Source organism: Bubalus bubalis, chromosome 1 (assembly GCF_019923935.1).
Source record: "Bubalus bubalis isolate 160015118507 breed Murrah chromosome 1, NDDB_SH_1, whole genome shotgun sequence".
In the NCBI taxonomy this organism is placed as follows: domain Eukaryota; kingdom Metazoa; phylum Chordata; class Mammalia; order Artiodactyla; family Bovidae; genus Bubalus; species Bubalus bubalis.
The window spans coordinates 142,383,096-142,399,075 of NC_059157.1; the positions used below are offsets into that span (position 1 = coordinate 142,383,096).

Consider the following 15,980-nt stretch of genomic DNA (forward strand, 5'->3'; position numbering starts at 1 on the left):
ACAATAGGAATTTAAAATTTTTTAAACAAAAGGGAAGTTTTTTTCTCTTAATAGAGTTGAAAAATTAGGAGTTTTTGTTTGTTTTGGTTTTTAAATTCTGTTGCTGTTGTTAGATATGCCTTTGTAGTCCTTTTTCTCACACATGGTTTATGCTGGTTTCAGAAATCTTGATCATTTTTAATTTCAAATCATCAAACTTGATACCAGTATTGTTAAAAAATTTTTTGTGAATGTTACTGAAACTTTTTAATTATGACATTAGAAATATTAATCACTTTGGGTAAGTTATCTTAACTCACTTTTATAAATGTAAGTAATAAGCTTTGTACATAAAAGAAGGGGGGTAAATTGCTTTGTGGCTTTGTTTTTAGTAACCTGTCTTTCAAAAATAATGGTTCAATAAAAATGAGGACAAATTAAAATACCCATGTCAGTCTGTACAAGTGGACATTGAAAATTCAGCCTTAATTTTAATAAAAATCAATAGTAGGTTCCATATTTTTTAATTATAAAGTTCCTCCTCAGAGTGCTTTTGAGTCTGTTTTCCTCAAATATTATCTTTACCATTGGATAACAAGGCAGTTAGAAATGTAAAAACTTGCTGCTGTAAGTATGGAAAAATATTAAAGAACTACAAGTAATACGTCAAATGGTTTAGGATGGAGGGTGTGTGTGTGTGTGTGTGTGTGTGTGTGTGTGTGTGTGTGTGTGTGTGTGTGTGTGATTCCAGGGACAGATATTTTCTGTTTACTTGATAATTAGCTTATAAAAATTCATTAGATTCTTGAGTAGATTAGAAGATTGAAAATGTAATTACATATAATTTTGTAGGTTCTCAGGCATTACTTTTCAAAATTCACTCTTTGATTTACATAAATACAGTAAAGAAGAGCTTGGGATATAATCATTTAGGCAGTACATTTCTTTATATAATATGTGTCATTCTGGAGATTCACCTAACATGCTTTGAAAAATATTAGTATCTGTTTTGATTTATGACAATTGAAAGTTAATAGAAACTTTAGTAAACTCCCCAAATAGTTATTTGAGTGTATAAATTCAAAACATTTTAAAAAATTAACAAAATTTAAAGTAATTCCTGATTCAACTATCACCTTTTGGGAAAACCTTAGTGATTTATAACTTAGGTACTGATCCACAACTTGCTTCCAGTGAAATATCATCAGGTATTATGAATTGTCAAGTATTATGAAAAACTTCATTTGAATGATTTTAAAGCTTCTCTTTCAATCGATCAAATAGTCATTTTGTCTTTTACATTTTAAAACAGAATTTATTTTGTTAATTAGGAACACCTTATTAAATGCATCTTACAAACATTTTTAGGCAGTGTGGTTTGTCATCGTAGGTTTATCAAGTAGAAGATGTCTGTGAGGAAGAAATGCCAGAAGAGTCAGAAGACTGTGTCCGGATGGATAGAACGCCGCCACCACCCACGCTGTCTCCAGCAGCTATAACTGTGGGGAGAGGAGAAGATTTGACTTCTGAACATCCCTTGTTAGGTGAGGAGGTGCCTAAATTTGGGGGAAATTTCTGTTAGGCAAATGTTAGTAATGGGAAGAGTTCATTCTTTTTCCACCGGAGATGATTTTAAACTAATTTGTTATATAATAAATTGCAGCAAAACATAGATTAGAATTCAAGAGTTTTTTTTGATGAGAAACAATTAGAGCAATTGATGAGGAACTGCCCAAATCAAAAACACATTTCAGCCTTTGAAGTTTTTGTAGTTTGTACAGATGTGTTTCATATGCTCATTCAGATTTATTTGTCAAGCTATTTCTAGCATAAAAATTAGAACAAAGCAAAATTCTATTAGAAAATTTCAATTACACTGTCCAAAAATCACAAAACATTTGAAGTCATGTCTGACATTCCTCATAATTGCTTGTGATTCAGATTGAGTAAATGCTTTTAAAAGTGTTGCTTCCTGGACAGTACTTAAATTAAGCCACACTAATTCTTACTAGAGACATGGATTAAAAAATTCCTAACACCTTCAAATTCTTATTCACTACTTTAGAACTACTTATGAGTTCAAGTTAATCCTCTCTGTTCTCTGCACATTATCAAAGTGATTGTGAATCCTAGGTACTTCACTAAAACATTATGATGTATAGCCCAGTATCTAATCCTAGGTACTTCACTAAAACATTATGATGTATAGCCCAGTATCTGAGTCCTAAAAAAGATGTGTTCTGGGTTGGGTGTTGGTTTTTTTTTTTAATTTTGAATATTTTATTTAGATCAGGGCGTGGCAAATGATAGCTCATGCTTCAGATCTTTCTGCTACATGTTTTGGTATGGCCCATGAGCAAAGGATAGTTCTAAAATTTTTAAATGTTTGGGGAAAAAAAATCAAAGGAAGAGTTAATTCATGTCATGTGAAGATTATATGAAATTCAATTTTCATAGTCCATAAATAAAGTTGTATGCAACATAACCACGTTCGTTTGTTCAGATATTATCTATGGCTACCTTTATACTACTACAGCAAAGAGGGGTCATTGCAGAGACCATATGTCTTTTATAAAAATGTTTACCGACCCCTCACTCAGATAATGCTAATCTTGATTCGGGCTTTGTTGTAAGTATACTGTCCTATTGAATATCTCATTGCCTTCATGATCACGTTTAGTTGAGAGGAACCAATGTTATCAGGCATGGAAACAAACTATAATGGGGCGTTGACAGCCTCTCCTTCTTCAGCGTGCCGCATCTCTAACCCTTGCTTCTTTCTAGGTTTTATTCTTACTGCCAATGTGAGTCTCCAGAAAGCAAGGAGCTAGAACACCAATTTTACTCCAACTTTTTCTCCTTCCTGAAAAACAGAAAACATTTAGTCAATAAAATTATGAAAAATATTTAAGACAAATTCAATATCATTGCCTTTGCTTATTCAAAATAATACCTCAAAAGATAGAGATCTAAGAAAACTTACCTATAGTACTAAATCTTTGTAGTTTTTGTACACTGAAAATGGATTCATGTTGCTGCAGATATCTTGGGAGTTTTGATTTAAAGGCAGAAATATATATTTAATTGGATACTAACCCTGCATTGTGACTGTGATTTAATTGCCTAATAAGCATTACTAATGGTACTCAAGAAAATTTAAATACTTTTGAAGTATTGAACCTCGACGATACCTTCACATTATTTCCTTAGAAATATAATCTGAGATCCTGGCAGGCATATTCCTCTGGCTAAATTGTTTCAGTAAACTATAAATTTTTGAATAATCCTTTAATTTTCTTCATGCTTAACTACTTTTCTGTAGTATATGAGAGGGAAAAGCAAGTATAGGTTGCTCATCAAATCATATAATAAACTAACCTATAAAAATAGAAGGACTTGTTTCCACCAGGATTGAGTCTTCATAAGTCTGTAAGAATTCTTAAAGCACCCATAAAGGACTTCCCTGGTGGCACAGTGGATAAGAATCCACCTGCCAACGTAGGAGACACGGGTTCCGTCCTCAATCGAGGAAGATGCCACGTACGGTGGAGCAACTGAGCCTGTGCACCGCAGCTGCCGAGGCTGGGCTCGCGAGACTGGGAGCCACAACTAATGAAGCCCTCGCACCTAGAGCCTGTGCTTCACAATAAGAGAATCCACCGCAAAGAAAACTTGCACTTATCACAACTAGAGAAGGCCACGCAAAGCAGCAAAGACCCAGTGCAGCCAAAAATAAGTAAATGAAATGAAAAGCATCTATAAAAAAGGAGAACAAACTCATTGGTTTCCCCAGGAAATGAAACTACAAATAGGCAGAGTAACTTGTGGCAAAGTCTTTATCAGTTAACTTGGGGTTTCTCGATTCACAGTTGTCTTAAATCTAGAGAGGATAATAATTGTGTTTGTTTTACTGTGTTGTGTTTTTTATTTTAACAGCTGATTATGAACTGGCATGTAAAAGCTATTACATTCTTCATAAAGTCAGTAACTCATAAATTTTGAACAAAACTTAGGTCTATTTGTATGTATGATCCAAAAATCAGAACATACATACCAAGCAGTATTTTCTGAATAAACAACATTATACTTAATGCAGTACCTATAAATCTGTAAGGGGACATTAAATTTTTCTTATTTTTCAACTCCATAGATTTGTATATCCCTTCCAGCAGAAAAGTTGCTTTTCAGTTCCTGTTCAGAATTACCTTTTATCCCTTTTTCTCTAGGAGTATACGTGAAAATTAGATATGTGGGATAGGATTTTTATGGAGTTTCTCAGTCTTGTAATACATGTGTACAATTGTGTATTTGTTCCTGGAAATAAGCAAATCAGTATTTCCTGCTGACTTTTAGTTTTTAATGAGGGATTGTGTGACTTTAAATAGGTTTTCTAGTACAGTTTATCCTGGTGGATTATTTGGTGGAAAAGGTTAATTTATGGATATAATATTGCTGTGATAAATAAGCTATATAGTAATATTAATTACATCAAAGTTACTAGGTGTGAACCATTAGCTTTTCCTTATCTGACACTACCAGTTATCACTGCACTGTTTCATTAGTGGAAACTTTTATCTATTTATCTTTGGCTGTGCTGGGGTTTCATTGCTGCATATGGGCTTCCTCTAGAGTTGTGGCGAGTGGGGGCTACTCTTTGTTGTGTTACAAGGACTTCTCATTGCAGTGGCTTCTCTTGTTGCAGAGCATTGACTAAGATGCTCAGGCTCAGTAGTTGTGGTGCACAGGCTTAGTTGCCCTGCAGCATGTGAGGTCTTTCTGGGCCACGGATCAAACCTGTGTCCCCAGCAATGGCAGGTGGATTCTTAACCACTGGACCACCAAAGAAGTCTCTGAAATTTTTCTTCAATAGGGATTTTTCTTTCTTCTGTACCTAACTGGGCTATGTTTGACCATCTTTGATAGTGATATCAATTGTTTTCATACTGATGGTGGAGAGGAGTTACCATAGGAGTTAAAAGCATTGTCTCTGTTAGTAACCCAGCTCCACTACTTACTAGCTGTATGTCTTTAGGCAAGTTAATCTTTGTCTCTCTTTTTTTTTTTTTACCGCATCTATAAAATGGAGATAGTAACAGTACTTACCCATAGGCTTGGAGAAGGAAATGGCAACCCACTCCAGTATTCTTGCCTAGAGAATCCCGGGGACAGAGGAGCCTGGTGGGCTGCTGTCCATGGAGTCGCACAGAGTTAGACACGACTGAAGTGACTTAGCATGCATGCATGCATTGGAGAAGGAAATGGCAACCCACTCCAGTGTTCTTGCCTGGAGAATCCCAGGGACAGAGGAGCCCGGTGGCCTGCTGTCTATGGGGTCGCACAGAGTCGGACACGACTGAAGTGACTTAGCAGCAGCAGCAGCACCCATAGGCTAGTTAGGATTAAATGTGTTACAACGTGTAAGACATTTATACATATAAGTGCTGGCACATAAGTGCTCAGTAAGTAGTGGTATTATCTTTAACATATGCCCTGTTTTTTGTTGTTGTTACTTCTCTCAGCTGTCGTACTCATTGATATTCCTGGCTGTCACCTGGTTCCACTCTCCATTTTGGTACAGCTTAGTAAAGGTTCAGTGCTAACAAATGGGTAGGTAAAGTCTCTGTCGTAGGCTGTTATTGTGGTCCCCAGAGCTTGCCTGGGAAAAATCAAAGTGAACTAGCCCAACATTTTGCAATTGCTTGGTACTACAGTGTTCCTACAAACTGACGTGTACAATGTCATTGAAGATTTGTTAAAAATAGCAACAGCAAAGAACATTTGTGCATGGTTGTGGATTACTTAAAATAAAGGTAATGCCCTGTATAATTAATTATAATTTCTACTTACTCTATTGATTTCATGATCTTTTTTTCTTAAGCATATTCTCCCCTCCCTAGTACCATTTGGAATATATGAATAGAAACATAGGAAATTTAATAACTGTAGCTTAAAATTAAAAAAAATTTAAAAATAATTGTTCTTAAGTTGACATTCTAAAACATTTTCATGTCTTATGGGACAGTTTTTTTTAACCAAAGTTGGAATGCTAACTTTGAACAAGTTGCTGCCTTGCACTGTAAATGGGGATAGTAGTAAATATCTCATAAGGTTATTGTGGAGATTCCCAGGTAGTGCTACTGGTAAGGAACCCACCTGCCAATGCAGGAGACACAAGAGGTACAGGTTTGATCCCTGGCTTGGGAAGATCTCCTGGAGGAGGAAATGGCAACCCACTCTGGTATTAGCTGGAGAATCCCATGGACAGAGAAGCCTGGTGGGCTACAGTCCATAGGGTCTCAAAGAGTCAGATACTATTGAAGTGACTTAGCATGAATTGTGGAGAGATGAGATAATAAATATAAGGGTCTCAGAATTTTGTTTTAAAACATAAGACATTAACTGTTACTGTTATTAATGTTCTCCAGTTTTCTTTCATATTTGCCTGGGCAGAATGGTACAGATTTAAAGTGACTTTTTTTTTTTTTTTTTTCCCCAGAGCAAGTAGAATTACCTGCAGTGGCATCAGTCAGTGCTTCAGTAATTAAATCTCCTTCAGATCCTTCACATGTTTCTGTTCCTCCACCTCCGCTCTTACTTCCAGCTGCTACCACAAGAAGTAATAGTACATCTATGCCCAGTAGTGTACCTAGTGTTGAAAACAAACCTCCACAGGCTATTGTTAAGCCACAGATCTTGACCCATGTTATTGAAGGTTTTGTGATTCAGGAGGGATTGGAGCCATTTCCTGTAAGTAGCAAGCAAATTTGCATTTTCAAAATTATTCACGTAGCATAATTTTAAAATGTATGATCTGTTGGTCTCTAATGTATTTTCTCTAATAAAAAACTTACTTCAAAAGTTATTAATTTCCCTGGAGAGGGAAATGGCAGTCCACTCCAGTATTCTTGCCTGGGAAATCCCACGGACAGAGGAGCCTGGAGGACCACAGACCATGGGATAAAAAAAAAAAAAAAATTAGAGAATTTCTTTCTGTCTGTCCTTTATATGTTTCCATGTATATCAATAGTTCTAGAATTTTATGCTAGCTATTTAGATGTATAAGATGGAAGCAAACAATTTCAGGGTATAAGGATATTAGTTTTATAATTTTTAGAGAAGGCAATTAAGTGTTCACTCTGAAGGAAACTTTCACTTTTTCCCCTTTAAGGGGATCGAAATGACACCAGAACTGTATTATTTTCTTTTAAAAGGTGTTTCTTGTATAATGTGGTACTTGAGAACTTTAACTTGGATACAGAAAATAGTAACTTCCCAATGATCTTATACATCTGAAGTTATCCAGTTGATGGTTTTTAATTAGCAAATAGATTTTCTCATTATTTTTTAAATCTCAGGCTTCAATCAGATTTTAAAAATGCTTCAAAATGTACACATCAGAATTGAGATGCTGTATCCTATCACTAAAAGTAATTTGATTTGAGACTAGCTATACATTACAGCTATGTTGGCTACATTACATGTTGTGTCTAGAAATGAGCATTTTTCCTTAGGAAATACGCCAAGACAAGTGGCCAAAATCAAAGCCCCAAATAAAGACACGAGAAAACAAAATTACGTATTTTGAAGCCCGTTGAAGCATCTGATTTTTCAGATTCACAGGTAGGGTGTTATGATTGCACAGTGATAGCTGACTGTAGCCAGATGCCTTTGTTTGCAGTTTACTGTGTGTAGGATCTAAGAACCAAACTTGGATCTAAGAACCTCCAATATAGTGAGTGGAGAAACAGTCTTTTCTCCATGGTCTCAGAGATTGGATCCTGGCTCTGCCATATACTGAATGTGTAACCTTTGTCAGGCCACTCAACCTTTTTGAAATTCATTTGCTCATACAGCAAATGGAGATGATACTTTGCTCTTAGGGTTATTGTGAAGACTAAATGTGTGTAACTGTTCTATGTAGTAATATTTATTGTTTTTTCACTGAAAATTTAGAAAATGTACAGAGCAAATAGTAATACCACAAAATGTATTTTAATATATATTTTCATATGATCAGGACTATAATTGTATATACAGTTCAGATTTTTTTTTTTATTAAAAAATTTTTTTTTGACCACACCTTTCTTCTTACCTCTTGTGAGATCTTAGTTCCCCAACCAGAGATTGAACTTGGGTCCTTGGCATTGAAAGTGCAGGATCCTAACCACTGGACCGCCAGGGAATTCCTTACAGACCAGCTTCTTTTGCTTAGTATAGCTTGAACATTTATTTTCTCATTTGATTAATACTACCTTGGAAATGTTTTGAAAGGTTACCTAATATTTCACTTTCTGGACAGTCATAATTTATATAATCTTTCAATTACAGTTACCACCCCCCCCCCCCCCCGCCCCCCAATATCCACAGGTTTCACACTGAGGATCAACCCAATTGTAGATCAAGAATCTAGGGGGAAAAAAAAGAAATCTAGAAAATTCCAAATAGTAAAACTTGAATTTATCATGCACAGGCAGCTATTTACTTCATATTTACATTGTTTTCAGTATTATCAGTAATCTAGAGATGATTTAAAGGGCTTCCCTGGTGATTCAAATGGTAAAGAATCTGCCTGCAATACAGGGGACTTGGGTTCAATCCCTGGGTTGGGAAGATCCCTTGGAGAAGGAAATGGCAACCCATTCCAGTATTCCTGCTGATTTAAACCATATGGCAGAATGTGCATAGGTTATATGCAAATAATGCTCCATTTTTACATAAGGGACTTGAGCATCTGTGTTTTTTTGTACCCTGTGGAGTCCTGGAATCAATCCCCTGCAGATACTGAGGGACATCTATACTGTTGGACATTTAGGTTTCCTTTTTTTTTTTTTTTTTTTTTGCTGTTCAAAGGAATATCCTTGTATGTAACCACATTTGAAATATTATTTCTTTAGCATAAATTCCCAGAAGTATAGGTGTTAGATCACATTACATATGTATTCATAAGACTCTTGATATATATTGGCAAATAATTTTCTGGAAGAGTATTTAAATTTATTCATATACCCTAAGTGTATACTCTTATCAGCACTCAATAGTGGTTTTTTCATCAATAATTTCCACTAATTTTACTTGAGACATAATTACATATACAAACTGAAATAAACACAATTTAAAAGGTTATGGGTTGAGAATTCCCTGGTGATCCAGTGGCTAAGACTTGGTGCTTTCACTGCAGGGGCTGGGTTCGATCCCTGCAAGTGAGGCCAAAAGTTTATGGGTGATTATTCTCCAGGGTAACATGTAAAAGGTTCCAATAAGCTGCTATTCACTATGTATGGAAAATGTTGGAGACTTGACCAGCATTCTCAAATAGAATCAAAGGTTCTGTTTTTTAAGATTAGGTGAGGGTTCACTAGTAAATCAGTATATACTTTTGGTGTAGATTATTTTTGCTGAAAGCATTTCTAAAGTAAGTAGTTTTCATGACTTAAATTGGTGTACTGAACATAAGTGACTATATTTTTGTTGATTTTTATGTTAATGTTTGAGGAATTTTTCGTTTCTCTTTGTGATTAGGTTATTTAACTAGGAGTCAGAAGACTTGAGTTCTAGTCCTGTTTCTGCTGTTACAAAGAAATCACCTGCACACTTTGAATATTAGTTCCCTTATCTTTAAAATACAGTAACAATCTGTCCTGAGGAAAGAATCCTATAAATAAAAAGTTTTGTGCATGAAAAATCAATCTTAAAGGTTGTTGCAGAAAAAGGTAAAGGTACTTAATAATCACAATTTATTACTGATTTTTTTTAAAGATTTTTTTTAGCTTACCCACCTAAACATAGACCCTTGGTTCCATTTGACTGGGACTGTGGTCATACTGCTCATGAGCTGTAATATAAAGTGTTTAGGCAACCTGAACATAACCTTTTCTCAAGAAACAAATGAATGGATCTGATCAGTTGTACAAGTAAATTATCACAGATCCTACTGATTTCAAGAGACTTTTAAACTAAATTATTTCTGAAGGTCTTTAAAAAGATCATTTCATTTTGTTCTGTCTTTTAAAGGTGAGTCGTTCATCTTTGCTGATTGAACAGCCTGTGAAAAGAAGGCCTGTTTTGGATAATCAGGTGATAAATTCTGTGTGTGTTCAGCCAGAGCTACAGAATAATGCAAAGCATGCAGATAATTCATCTGACACAGAGATGGAAGACATGATTGCTGAAGGTTTGTGGATTTTTCTTTAAGATACTCTTTAACTTTGGCATTTATTGCTTGAATCAGAACATGGATTTTTATCATACACAGATTTTTCCCTTGGAAGTATTTACTTTTATTCTCATATAATGCATTATTTGACTAAAATAATGGGAACTCGAACCAGACTCTAAATGGCCATGTAATTAAAATAACAAGATTGGTGTTAATTTTTATAATACCATTTTGACCTTTGAAGGGATGTGAGTGGGAAAATTTCCGTTATATATGAAAGCAGTTCAAAATTTTAGGATCAAAACAGCCAGTTTTCTTCTTTAAACAGACTTTAGTAAATGACTATTTTACTGAGCTTGTTTAAAAATTCAGAGCTTCTTGGTTGTTTGGTTTTAGATTTTATGTATTCTTATGTATTCTTTGATATCAGGTGGGTATTAACAGTTTTGTTAAGTCTTCAATCAAAAGATGATTAAATTTGTTCAAGGAGGAAAATACCACTAAATCTTCTCAGTGTCAAAGAATCTTTTTTTTTTAATAGGCCTTATTCTACCAGTGAATATTTCATTAATATATATATATAATATATATATATAAATATATATATATTAGAGTGGTACGCAAAATGACTTCAGGAAAACACACAAATGCAAAAATGATGTTTTTTATTGATTCTGATCATGGCTTTGCAGTAGATGCTGTTCAATTAAATAGCGTGTAGTATGGTCGGGGCTCTACAATTGTGAATTAATTAATATCTGTGTCTAAGTAATTATCCTCAATATATTAGTGTATTTCATCTAAATTTATTCACTTTGTAAATGTTTACTGAATATATACTGTGTGCCTGTACTTTGCTAAATTAAGTAAAATAGCATGCTGGTAAGCAAAATAGATATTGACTTGGCTCACAGTATTCCTAATTAAGAGGAAGGCATCTCTGTCATTATTGGTAACATATGGACTGTTGCAATGTATTTATCACTGTTTTACTTGTTATTTGAATAGCAAAGAACTGATAGAAGTATAAAATTTTTTATTGCTAACTTATGTTGAGTTCAGTCTGATTTTTTTATTTAAAAGAATGTTAAATGTGAAACATTTCAAACATAAAATTAGAAATGTAAAATGAATCTCAGCTCACCCAGACTCAATATTATTACCCAGTTTTAAACATTATTTTGCGAAGTTAGCTTCATGCAACCCTTTGTTTTTTTCCTCCTACATTTCCCCTTCTCTTTTTCTCTATTGCTTTTTCTCTTTCCCTTTTCTTCCTTTCTTCCTCTGTTTAAAACCAAATCATAGTTCTTGTTGTATTTTACTAGTACATACTTCAGTGTGCATCTATAAAATGTACATTTTAATGCTGTGTTACCCAAAACAATATTAATAATAATTCTTTGTCATCTAGTACCTGGTTCATATTCAGATTTCCTCAATTGTATAATTACTTAAATTGTATAAATGTCCTTTTATAGTTATTTTGTTCAAATCAGGGTTCAGAAAGTGCCCAGTGGTGGTTTAGGAGTAAAGAGGTAATCACTCAGTTGTGTCCGACTCATTGCGACCCCACGGACTGTCTGTCCAGACTCGTCTGTCCATGGGATTCTCCAGGCAAGAATATTGAAGAGGGTTGCCATTCCCTTCTCCAGGGGATCTTCTACACCCAGGGACTGAAACTGGGTCTCCTGTGTCACAGGCAGGATTCTTTACCAACTGAGCCACCAGGGAAGCCTTTTGTTGTTAGGAATTTAATTTCATTTAATTCCTGAGTACTTGCTTTTATTATAGTTATGCATACTATTTATCTGAGAATTTTTCATTTGAGATGAAGCGTAGTAAAGACAAATGTACAGGGATTTTTTTTTTCTTGCCTATATAAGTATAAACAAAAGTTTTCTAGGCTGATAAGCTATATAATGTGCCCTCTTGTGTGTGCATATTGGAGAAAAATGGAAAACTGCCTAGGAAACTTCACAGCATACTTTGTGATGCTCATGGTTTATAATATAATACGTATAAAACATACGGTGGACTGTGCTAGAACGTCAAGGAGCTTTTGATCTAGTTCAGTTCAGTTCAGTCGCTCAGTCGTGTCCGACTCTTTGCGAACCCATGAATTGCAGCATGCCAGGCCTCCCTGTCCCATCACCATCTCCCGGAGTTCACTCAAACTCACCTCCATCGAGTTGGTGATACCATCCAGCCATCTCATCCTCTGTCATCCCCTTTTCCTCCTGCCCCCAATCCCTCCCAGCATCAGAGTCTTTTCCAGTGAGTCAACTCTTCGCATGAGGTGGCCAAAGTACTGCAGTTTCAGCTTTAGCATCATTCCTTCCAAAGAACACCCAGGGCTGATCTCCTTCAGAATGGACTGGTTGGATCTCCTTGCAGTCCAAGGGACTCTCAAGAGTCTTGACCAACACCACAGTTCAAAAGCATCAATTCTTCGGCGCTCAGCTTTCTTCACAGTCCAACTCTCGCATCCATACATGACCAGTGGAAAAACATAGCCTTGACTAGACAGACCTTTGTTGACAAAGTAATGTCTCTGCTTTTGAATATGCTATCTAGGTTGGTCATAACTTTCCTTCCAAGGAGTCAGCATCTTTTAATTTCATGGCTGCAGTCACCATCTGCAGTGATTTTGGAGCCCAAAAAAATAAAGTCTGATGCTTTTTCCACTGTTTCTCCATCTATTTCCCATGAAGTGATGGGGGTGGGGGGTTTCATCTAGTAGAAAGTAGCAATCTCTACAACAGAAAGATAACTAAGAAGCAGCATATGCTAGGTATTAGGTGAATTATATTAGACAGTAAGAACATGGCACTTTAAAGCTGGGTGATATTATTGCCAGACTCGTGAGTTTTCTGTGAAGAGAGGGGGTTTGATTTGGGTCTTGGATGATAAAGCATAGATTTAAGATAACAGAAAGAACCTCTCAGGTTAGCATACCACAAATAAATGCACAGAAGATGTACAAGTGCTCAGTAACTTCAGGAGGGGGCAGTGAAGAGTAGGCATTTGGGTTAGAGAAGATAGTGGGCAGTAAGGCAAAGTCAGATTCAAGTGTACCTTGAGATTCGATTATGGAGTTAGGAGTTATTTTGCTGTCAAGAGGATGGTTACTGAAACTTTGTAGGCAGGTGACATGACAAAATGTTTTTGAAACTGCTGCTCGTGTGTGGATGAATAGTAGAAGTTTGGCATGTAATTGATACTTGTAGTCATGGTGGGAAGAGGAAGGAAAGAATTGATGGAAGACAAGGCAAAGGGTAGTTTTAATAAACAGGATACCAGAGTAAGGAAAAGGAAGGTTTAAAGATGATTAATCTTTGCAATGAAGAATAAATAAGCCATAGAAATCTAATGCACAGTATAATGAATATTGACAATATTGTACTCTAATCATCAACCTAACTTAAGTTATAATCATCAACCCAACTTAAGCTAAAACTTAATTATTCCAGGGCCTTAAAAGATAAAAATGTAATGTGATAGAAATGTTCAGAATTTTTACTGAGGCAATCATTTGTATAAATGTATCAAATTAACACCTTGTACACCTTAAGTTTACACAGTGCTATATGTTAACTGTGGCTAAAAAAAAGGTGAATCTGTTTCATAGTGGAGATATGTTTACTGAAAATGTATCAATTTTTAAAATACCTCATAATTTCCCATGGTAATTTTATCAAGTATTTCTGTTACTGTATACTTCAGTGTTTATGGGAAGTACTATAGGGTGAAATGGTGAGGTCATTTATTTAGTGGCTTTGGCTTTACGAGTGTATGCAGTTTAATTCAGTATGAAAAACTTAATATAATGATTATTCTTTTTTTAAAGGATAAACTGTATCTCTATTTGGACTGGTTGTATAACCAGAATCTCCATCTAAAATGTGATTTATCAAAATGTCTTATGTCTTCCCTGGTAAATCATCATGCTGATGATGATTTCTATCTCATTGCCTTCTTACTGCTGATCATCACATGATCTCAAGTCTTCAGGAAAATTGAAAAGTAATTCCTCTTTGCACACAAAAAAATTGGGGATCTCTATCAGTTAGGATATATGTTTGGCCACTCCATTAGACACCCAGAGTAATACCTGGTTAAATAAGAAAGAAGTTCCATTTTCCCAGACATAGTCTAAAGGTAAGCAGTGCAGGGCTCCATTTGGTTGGGCACGTAAGCTGTCAGTGTCTCATGGCCCTGCCATCCCTGGAGTGTTGCTCTCATTTCCAAGATAGCTCATCTTCATGATCACATTCTAATCAGTAAGATAGGGCCTCACCCGGAATTTGGTCAGAAATTGGCCACACATAGGGCAGCAGTTGTACTTTTTATTCTCAGTGGCTATATTCCTAGCTAAAAGTTAGGCTTTTGTTACTGGGGGGGAAAGTGAAGAGCTGATATTAGGGAATTGCCAGCTGTCTCTGTATAGAATCCCATCTTTATTATCTCAAGCAGTAGTTTTTAAAAACTTACTTGGCTCTGTAATTTTTTATTTACAAATGTGAAAACATTTGCCTTGATAACATTACCAGATTTGTTGAAATTATGACCAAAATTAGAACTGGACTTTTTTGAATCTGTTAATGTTCCTCTCGTCTTTATGAGAAATAAAACTGATGTGAACTTTTTGCCAGGTTGTTAACCCTTAGACCATGCCTGTTTGGGATCTTGCCTCTCTCATCAGCAAAAACATTTCCTTCTCCTTCATAAGGTTGTCTAACCAATTATCAAGTGTTGCATATTTTTATGTTAATTAATTCAAGGTTTTGAAATAAAGCTTTCAGTAGAGTCAAAATGAAACAGCCCAAAGAATGGGCTCTTTGGGGCTGGATTGGTGGTCAAATGAGAGGTTCTATATCCAGTACAGGCTTTTCAAGGTCAGATCTGGTTATAGGCACGACAGACTAGAAATAAGACTCCTGGAAGTTATGACACTAGGTCCCAGGAACGTATTGTGGGGCAGAGCTGTGTGAAAGCCGTCTCTAGGTCACTGGAAGAAACAGTTTTTACTTTACTTGGTTTGAGACTCTTTGTTCCTCATTGCCACCAAATAGATGAGTTTGCTTATGAAGATAGTCCTGAGAATTTCTTTGAGATGATCACTTGCTAGTTTATGACTTGATTGGTCATGACAATGTCTTTGGATGTCCCTTGACACTTCGAATATTTCACAGTGTGTTTTTGCTGCCTTCACTTCATTTAGCACTTTGCCGTTTGCTTCTCCAGTAACACTGGGATAAAATGATCCTTGAATGTACGAGTGCATGTTGCTCATGTCTACATTTCAGAGTCCCTTTCTTCATCTTAACAAGTCTTGGTGAAGTAAATAACATAGAAAAGCCCATAAAGAGCTCATAGCTAAAAGCTTTAGTTAGAGTTACTTTTTTTGATATATTTTATATGACTCAGCATAGGAATTATGATGCATGAAAACAGTAAAATATGGTGATTTAAAGAATTAAACAGTTTTCATTGAAGTGTTTACTTGTTATAGGTCTTGGTACTGCTAATTCTTACGTGGAAGATAGGAAGTGGACCTGTCACTTGTTTATGCCTGCTACCTGTTAGGCATTCATGTAATCTTCACTGCATTTCTTTGGGGAAGGTATCATAAGCCCCATTTTACAGATGAGAAAACTGTGGGTCCTGAAGATTAAGTTGCTTGGTTATAGGTGACTGCTGCTGGATACTTGAGGACATAGGTGGGAAGTTTCTTTAGGTCCTGTGGTATGACTTGAAGAAAGTTATGGATACAGAGGTAGAGGAAGGACATTCTCAATTAACAGAGAGCACCCTGACAAAAAAGAGCAGAGGTTAGAAATTACAA

General features: G+C 35.6%; 1 protein-coding gene across 10 annotated transcripts in view; it reads left to right on the plus strand.

Annotated features, from left to right (window-relative positions):
- The window catches only part of PHC3 (polyhomeotic homolog 3), an 82,553-nt gene that overhangs the window by 47,370 nt on the left and 19,203 nt on the right, over positions 1 to 15,980 (plus strand). For all 10 annotated transcript variants that reach the window (XM_025288366.3, XM_025288341.3, XM_025288337.3 and 7 more), the window contains 3 exons: positions 1,370 to 1,523; positions 6,476 to 6,726; positions 9,991 to 10,150. In XM_025288366.3, coding sequence (XP_025144151.1) covers positions 1,370 to 1,523; positions 6,476 to 6,726; positions 9,991 to 10,150 — 565 coding nt within the window. The remainder of the gene's footprint in view (positions 1 to 1,369; positions 1,524 to 6,475; positions 6,727 to 9,990; positions 10,151 to 15,980) is intronic.